Here is an 8,414-nt window from a genome sequence, read left to right on the forward strand (position 1 = left end):
AAAGGAGTGCTGTGCAGAAATCAAGTTTCCAGCTGGCAAGAGCTCTCAGGACAGCGTCAAGAGCCACAATGCTTGTAGTTGACAGTGACTGCAGGCTTCTGACACAGGCACTTGGGTGTCCCTGGGTATGGTTCTCCTGGGAAGAGTTAAATTCTCCCCTCCCCCCCCCGCCTCCCCCCCACTCCCTTGCTCAGGAATTGTGGAATTGCTCAGCTTTCTTTTTTTTTTTTTTTTTGTCTTTTTTGTTTTGCTTTTTTTTTTCTATTTTTTCCTTTTTTTTTTTTTTTCGGTGCTGGGGACCGAACTCAGGGCCTTACACTTGCCAGGCAAGCGCCCTTCCACTGAGCTAAATCCCCAACCCCGATTGCTCAGCTTTCTTGAAGGGCCATCAGGTTCAGTAGTCCCCATGGGTTCTGGGGAGTTTTCACACAGGCTGAGCTTTGGAGCCAGAGGTCAGGAGCTGGCTCCCTCCAGCACCTAGCTAGAGGACCCTGTTGGGAACTACTTAACTTCCCAGTTTTCCCCAATTCCTTGTCTGGACATTTCTTTTACATTAATAAATTCCTAAACATTTATTGGGCCCTTCTGTGTATCCTGACCTGTGCTGGATGAGACAACCAGCCACCAAAAGCACAGGGTCCCAGCTTCACTCACAGGGAAACTGAGGCACCATACAGTCAGATGGAGAAGGTACTGGCCTTTCCTTTGAGCAGCATCCAGATCCCTACCTTGGGGCCTTTGTACTGTTCTCTGTCCTAGATGCCTCCCTCCTAACAGGGCAGCCTGGTCTACATAGCAAGACCCTGTCTCAAAATAAAATCAGTAAAATGCACTTGAAATTTACTGTCTTACTAATTTTTCTTACTGGGGAACAACTTTTTGCCTCCCACTAAATTCCACCTCCAGTCTTTTTTTTTTTTTTTTTTCTTTCTAGTACTGGGGCTTCAACTCAGAGCCTACGCCTTTTTTTTTTTTTTATTCACATGTGCAATACATTGTTTGGGTCATTTCTCCCCCCTGCTCTCAGAGCCTACAACTTGAGCCACTCTACCAGCCCTTTTTTGTGATGGGTTTTTTTGAGATAGAGTCTTGGGAACTATTTGCCAGGGCTAGCTTTGAACCTCGATCCTCCTGATCTCTGCATCCTGAGGCATGAACCACTGGCACCCATCCACCTTCAGTCAGTTTAAGTAGAGAACACATTCACATTGCAGTGTACCATTCATCTCCAGAACTTCCCACTTGTCTCCATTAAAATACTATCTAGTTCCAGAACATTGCATCACCCCAAAGGGAAGTCTGGTCCCCATAAGCAGCCACCTTAGCCCTTCCCCCAGCCCCTGGCACCCACAAGTTTACTTCCTGTCCTTGAATTTGACTGTTCTGGATGTTTCTTATCCAGAACAGTCAAATCTGCACAGTGAGAGCAGCCTTTTGTGTCTGCTCTCACTGTGCACTGTGTTCTCAAAGTCCCTCAGTGTTGTAGCATATGTCAGAGCCATGCTCTGTTCATGGCTGGGTGATGTTCTAATGTAGATGACCACTTTGTGTATGTCCACTCATCTGTACATGGACACAGGCTGTATCCATCTTTTGGCTGTAGGGAATTGTGCTGCTGTGAACATGGTGTATCTGTGTAAATCCCTGCTTTCAATTCTGGGCACATACCCAGCAGTGGATTTGCTGGGTCATAATAGTATTTTTGGTCTTTTTTTTTTTTCTTGAGGGGTTTTTTTTTTTTTTTCTTGAGGGGTTTGAACTCAGGGCTTCTGCTTGTTAGACAGGCCCTTTATCACTTGAGCCACGCCCCCAGGTCCCCACTCCTCCCCTTTTTATAATGTGATCTTGTTATGCCCAAGCTGGCCCTGAGCTGCAGCGGTCCTCCCTGCCTTAGCTTCCCCAGTATCTAGGCTATAGGTGTGGGCGACTTCCCCTAATTCTTTTTTAGTTTTTTAGTGTTTTTTTTTTTTTTTTGGTGTGCTGGGGATTGAACCCAGTACCTTGAGCATGCTTAGGCAAGCGCCTACCACTGAGCTCTACAACCCTCACCCCCTATTATTCTTACTAAAGATAACTTTTGTACTTCAAAAACTCAAGCCATCCATTGTTTATTAACTTGAAGTTATTTAAGTTGTTAACTTTAAGTTATTTAATTTTATGTCTATTAAAGCCTGACTGGTTCTTTTCAGGGAAGTCAGGATCCCATCCCTTCCCCTTCTGTTAGCTCTACCTCTCCCAGTGAGCCTAGAAACCCAAATCACACCTGCTGGCAAACAGTAGGCGATCCATAAATAATTGTTGAGGTGGGTGCTGTTACGTAGATTACAGAGCACGTACTGAGGCTCAGAAAGTAGCAGCCACATAAGAAAAATCCCCGCGTTCTGGAAGGGGCTGTGCAGACCCTAAGCAGCCTTTGACCTCCGCTGCCTGCGCTCGGTCCTCCGAACAGCAGGGGGAGCGCATCAGTTCCAGAAAGGCGGAAGGGTGCGTACAGCTTAGGGGCGGGACCTGCAGGCGGCCTCGCGATAATTGCGCTGACACCAGAAGTACGGTCTTTTCCGACGAGTAGGCAAGATGGTGAGTTCTGGTCTGCGCGCCTGTGGCAGGACTATCCGACGCCATCCAAACCCTGGCTGTTCCGTGGGGGTCGGGATCAGGCCCTGTTCCTGCGGCAACCCTCTCCACGGGTCCAGATGGGGGTGTGGGGCGGGCCTAGTGGGTGTCGGGACCCTTGGCTTTGGAGAAGGCCCGTCTGGCTCGCATGTCCCTGTCGAGTCCGCGTAGCCCGGACCGCGTGCGCTCCTTGTGAGGTTCTCGGGGTAGTATCTCCCCACGGGCTTTGGGGCCAGGAGTTCTGGGACCGCCCTGGATCTGGGGGTTGGGTCTTGGGCTCCTGCTCACCCCCAGCCCGCCGTCGCGCAGGCGGAAGTGGAGCAGAAGAAGAAGCGGACCTTCCGCAAGTTCACCTACCGCGGCGTGGACCTCGACCAGCTTCTGGACATGTCCTAGTAAGGGGCACGGCGGAGGTGTGGGGGGCTCCCTGGTTAGCACGAAGGACAGCGGCGGCTTGTGTACCTTTTTTTGGGGCTTGGGACTGGGGTTTGAACTCAGGGCTTAGGTTTTGCAGAGCAGACGCTCTACCGCTTGAGCCACGCCTCCAGTCCATTATTTGCTTATTTTTGGAGATGAGGGCGTCTCACGAACTATTTGCTCAGCCTGGCCTCGAACCGCTATTCTCCCGATCTCAGCTTTCTGAACAGCTACGATTATAGGTTTGGGCCACTTCTGGCGTTTCTCCAACTGTTTGGAGATGTAGACCACACGTTTAACCCACGTGTGCTGTAAAGACGGGCGGGGGGTGATAGACCTCGGTCTGGAAGACCTGGCCGACTCTGGATTCTTCCTAGGCAAGGATGGGTTTTTTTAAAACCAGCCACAAGTGCAAGTGGGCGACAATCATTTTGTCTAGGCGGGAAGGGAGACCGGCCAGGACCTGGTGTCAGCTGGAGAATAGCCAGCATTGAGGAGCTCCCTTGCTAGGGATGGAACCCAGGGCCTCTGGCATGCTAAACACCTGTTCTATCAATGAGTCAAACACCACGACTCTTCTGGAATCTTTGGAGGACTTTGCTCCAAAACTGAGCCACTTGGCCTTGGCATGTCCAGTGCTTTTGGTGCGATGTGGGGAGAACTGTCAGGATGATACAGACTTAAGTGCAACCTTGGAGGTCCAGGCTTCCGTTTTCTCCCCTGGGTAGGGTGGGTGTCTGAGCCACCCATATATATGGTCTTCAAGGCGCCCTCTCCAACAGTGAGCAGCTGATGCAGCTGTACAGTGCCCGGCAGCGGAGGCGGCTGAACCGGGGCCTGCGCCGCAAGCAACATTCCCTTCTGAAGCGCCTCCGCAAAGCCAAGAAGGAAGCACCGCCCATGGAGAAGCCGGAGGTGGTAAAGACACATCTGCGGGACATGATCATCCTGCCTGAGATGGTGGGCAGCATGGTCGGGGTGTACAATGGCAAGACCTTCAACCAGGTGGAAATCAAGGTGTGTGAGGGGTACTGGGCTGGGCAAGTGGTGGGTTGCTGTTATCCCGGGTCCTTGACACCCAGTTGTGCTCTTGGCCTTCACAGCCTGAAATGATTGGCCACTACCTGGGCGAGTTCTCCATCACCTACAAGCCTGTGAAGCACGGCCGGCCTGGCATCGGGGCCACTCACTCCTCCCGTTTCATCCCTCTCAAGTAGCCTGCACAGTCAATAAAAGGCACATGTGTCTCTGTCCCTGAGTGCTTCCTTGGTGCCTGTGTGTGTGTGTGGAGGGAGGAGGTGTCCTTGTCATCCCTGGTCCGTAGTGTGCTCGGGCTGAGGTCAGGCACAAGACATGGTGAGTGCTAGGCAGTGAGCACTCTTTGGTTTCTTGCCTTGGTGCCTTACAGCCACATCACCCTGGTCAAACTTGCCTGCCCTTACACTTCTGCCACAGTCAGCCACAAGCCCTCTGGTGCTTTTTGGATGTTCCCAACTCACCTAGAGGTGGCACCTTCTAGGCACAGTGCTCTCCACTGGCCCTAGGACCTCCAATTGGGGTTGCTGTAGTAATGGGAGGAAGACTTTTGTGACCCCAGCCTCCCAGAGTCCTCAGGGTGCTCTTTTACATGGTATCTCTTGGTGTCCAGTGTGTTGAGTCACACCATCCCTGTTGGTTTCTAGCTATGTTCTCCTTTGTGTTCATGATGAGATACCTCCTCTAAGGGAAAGGCATAGGTGCATGGGATGCTGTGTAGGGGGGATAAGACAAAATTGGGGGTGCCTCTGGATGGGTGGCACTGTCCAGGCAGCATTTAGTGGAGAAAATTGATGACACCCAATTTTTAATCTAAGCAAGTGGGAAAGGGAAAAATACTGGCCTTGATACCAACTGAAGGTTCATCTGAGTGGTGCAGGTGGCCAGGCCTGCACCTTGGTCCTGCAGACCTAAAATGGGGGGCATGGGGGTTGGGGAGATACAGCCAGGTGTGTGATGAGGTAGGTGTGGAGGGGCCCTTTCAGTGGCAGCCAACCATCTCTGGGTTCTGATGTATCACCTTCATTTGCTGCTGAGTGGATGAAATCAAATAGGATTAAAGGACAAGATTTCTGGCTGGGAAAAAATGTAGTGAAGGAAAGATTGCCTGTAGTGGTGTGGATATGGATGAGCTGTGGCATTTGTAAACCCAAGCAACTGGCACAGAATGTGGGCAAGTAAATGATGGAGGGCACTGACCTGCAGCCTGGTGATTTGAACATGTTTTTGTGGGCTCCAGCCAACTATGAAGAGTTGTGGGAGCTACAGTGTGACTAGGCAGGGCAAGACATGGTCAGGAGAAGCCCTGGAAAGGCACAGCTGCTTTGATAGCGAGAAGAAAGGGAGGAGGAAAGAGGGTATGGAGGGCTTGTTTTAATCTAGGTTGTCCTTAGATTTAAAATGGAATGGCTGAGGTTTTAGAAACAGCAGTATTTCACGTCAGAAATACTGCAAAAGGCAGGGGAGGTCTTTTGTAGGTAAGGACTGAGTTTTTGTGGTGCTAGGAATGACAAGCACTCTAGCACTGAGCTTCATACCTATAATCTCAGCACTCAGGCAGAGGAGGAATTTAAGGTTAGCCTGGGCTACATAGTTAGACCCAGAAAGCCAAAATAACCAGTCGAGGGTGACTCAGGCCTGTAATCCTAGCTACTCAAAGCAGAGGTCAGAAGGATCACGGTGGGAGCCAGCCTGGTGCAAATAGTTTGCAAGACCCTATCCCAAAAAGCTGATCACAAGGACTGGCAGAGTGGCTCAAGAGGAAGAGTGCCTGCCTAGCAAGCATGAGACTGAGTTCAAACCCTTGTGCCACAAAGGAAAAAAAAAAGCCAAAGTAAGTAAAACATAGCCAGAGATTTTGAGCTACTTAGACCACTTGCAGGAGCAAAAGGCACCATGTAAACAGGTGATTTTGAGACAGGTCCATGGTGGAATGAAATTCAAGGGCCAGTCCCTGGTGTTGGTGGAGGGAAGGCTGAAGCTTCCCCTGGGGTGTGTCTCCATTCAAGCTTCCCTACTGCCTGCTTTTGCAAGCAAATTTTGCTGGCATAGCTTGTGCACTCATTTGTGGGGTTTTTGTGTGTTTCATGAGACTGGGGTTTGAACTTGGGGTTTTACACTTATAAAGTAGGTGCTCTTTACACCTCCAGTCCATTTTGGTCTGGTTATTTTTTAGAGATGGGGTCTTACGAACTATTTTCCTGGGCTGGCCCTGGCCTGTAGTCATAATCCTCTTCTCAACTTTCCAAGTAGCTAGGATTACAGATGTGAGCCACCAGTGCCCAGCATGTGCACATGTACACACTCCTTTTTGTGTCTATGGTGCTTTGCTCTACCATACATCTGCAGCAGAGTGCACAGCCCCCTACACTGCAGAAGTTGGATTTAGTATCTATACAGAATTTAGTATCTATACAGATCTTCCAGGGTGAACGTCACCTGCCTCGCTTCCCTGGGACCTTTCTAGCTGGTCACCACAAGTCCCCTGGGTCTGATGCCAATAGAAGCAAAAAGACATTGTGTTGGGGTGCGGTGTGGTTGTGTGTGCCAGGTTCCAAATGAGGCCCATCAAAGGCCTGTCTGTGGCTCAGTGGTAGAGCCCTTGCCTAGCGTGTCATAGACCCTGGGTTCCATCCCCAGCACCACTACTGGGAATGTGATGTCCTGGGATCAGCTTGTGCCAACCTTCGAAGGATACCAGGAGCATTTCTGGGGAGGGGCAGGAAGGAGGCTTGGTTAATTACAAAGGGGTAATTGAATCTGGCTCCTTTGGACTCTAGCCCCCAAACCTTCAGGTCCCATTCCTAACATTGATTCATCCCTGCCAGCTGTCCACATCCAGTGCTCCCACCTGGGCATCAGTTCAGAACGAGTTTTCAGCCCCTGAATTCTCTAAGCACCTGAGTCCTGTATAGCCTAGGACGGCTGCTTGCTCCCTCCCAGCCTTTTGTATTTTTGGTGGTACTGGGGTTTAAACTCAGGGCCTCATGCTTGCTAGATAGGTGTTCTACCACTCCAGTCACTGCCAGCCCTCCCTCCCAGGCTTTTTTTTTTTTTTTTTTTTTTCCCTCCCTTCTCTCCTCCCCCTCTGTTTTTGTGAAGGGTTTTTCAAGATAGGGTCTCAACTATTTGCCGTGGTCGGCTTGGAACCGAGATCCTTCTGACCTCTGCCTCCTGAGTAGGTAGGATTTACAGGTGTAAGCCACCAGCGCGTAGCCCTCCTGGCGTTCACATGGTTTGTGTCCTCTGTCAGAAGTGCCCTTTTGCTGATGGGTTCATCCATTTCTTCATGGTTCAGTTTCTAGCACTGCTGCAGAGACCTGTCCTTGGTGTCCCTGCTGAGGTAGTGCCCTCCCCCTTTCTTGTCTGACTGCATGTTCTTTGCTTTCTTAGGATTTAACACTGGTCAGAGTGACACCCCCTCCATGGCCCCAATCTTCCTGCCCCAGTATTCATCTCCATCATCCACCCTCCTCATTCCTCCAATCATCCTTCCTGTCATAGGTCCCCAGCATCCAACCCTGGTCTCTGCCCTGTTCTCCAAGCAGCTGCTAAGAGGCACCTTTGAGCACACGCAGTGGGGCTAGGGTCCCTGTTCTATCCATAGCCCTCCATGGCTCCCACCTCCCGTGTATAAAAAGCCCAAGTCCTCCGCGTGGCTCCAGTGTGCCGCTGAACATTTCCCCCAACACCACTATTTAACTGCCTTTCTCAGCAGCTCCCTCTGCGCTCCCTTCCCCGCCCTGCTGCTTGGCGCTGGCCACCCGCCAAAGTAGTCCTCTCATTGCCACTTTTCTGTCTTGATTGTTTTGCTCATTGTACAGGGGTCGGCACACAGTAAGTGCTTGATAAACGTTCAGATGACTCGCTGAATGTTTACCGCGCAGCATGACCCCTATCCTCCATGTCCAGAGACCGGCTTCGAGCCTGACACACTTGGAATGCAGCAAATGTTTGCTGAATGACTAATGAACTTGAGCGCCCGCTTGGGCATGGGCGGATTCATACGGTGCCTAAGCTTCTGCCCAGTGGGCATCCACGCGCACAGACAACCGCGGCCGCAGGACCGCAGGCCTCTCTGCCTCTCCCAGACTCAAACTCGCCGTGGGGCGACACCAAACCTCTCTGGGCCCCCATCCTCGGTGGTACCCTTCTGCCCACTGTGGACTCCCAACTATAAGGTCCTCCGAGCCCATCGGATCCTTGCCCCTGTCTTCCCACGCGGGTCTCCGTCCTTTCATCTTTCACTCGCGCCACCCGGCCCGAGCGAGGTCCCCAAGACCCCCTCCTTTGCCCTCCCGACAGGAGCCCCTCCCTGTCCTCGCCAAGTGACCCCTCCCGCCTCCTTC

The 8,414-nt window shown here is 51.5% G+C and overlaps 1 protein-coding gene across 1 annotated transcript; it reads left to right on the forward strand.

The window, feature by feature from the left end:
* Positions 1 to 2,507: 2,507 nt before the first annotated feature.
* Positions 2,508 to 4,283, forward strand: Rps15 (ribosomal protein S15). Its single transcript, XM_020170728.2, has 4 exons — positions 2,508 to 2,577; positions 2,923 to 3,008; positions 3,813 to 4,047; positions 4,134 to 4,283. The coding sequence occupies exons 1-4, from the start codon at positions 2,575 to 2,577 to the stop codon at positions 4,245 to 4,247; spliced, it is 438 nt and encodes a 145-aa protein (XP_020026317.1). The 5' UTR covers positions 2,508 to 2,574; the 3' UTR covers positions 4,248 to 4,283.
* Positions 4,284 to 8,414: the final 4,131 nt, after the last annotated feature.

This window comes from Castor canadensis, chromosome 14 (assembly GCF_047511655.1).
Source record: "Castor canadensis chromosome 14, mCasCan1.hap1v2, whole genome shotgun sequence".
Taxonomy (NCBI): domain Eukaryota; kingdom Metazoa; phylum Chordata; class Mammalia; order Rodentia; family Castoridae; genus Castor; species Castor canadensis.

What these genes read in the sequence shown, in the direction of transcription:
- Rps15 (XM_020170728.2), top strand. An exon ending in CAGCTTCTGGACATGTCCTA is followed by an intron (nt 3,009 to 3,812) that starts GTAAGGGGCACG and finishes CCTCTCCAACAG; the next exon opens with TGAGCAGCTGATGCAGCTGT. An exon ending in TCAACCAGGTGGAAATCAAG is followed by an intron (nt 4,048 to 4,133) that starts GTGTGTGAGGGG and finishes TGGCCTTCACAG; the next exon opens with CCTGAAATGATTGGCCACTA.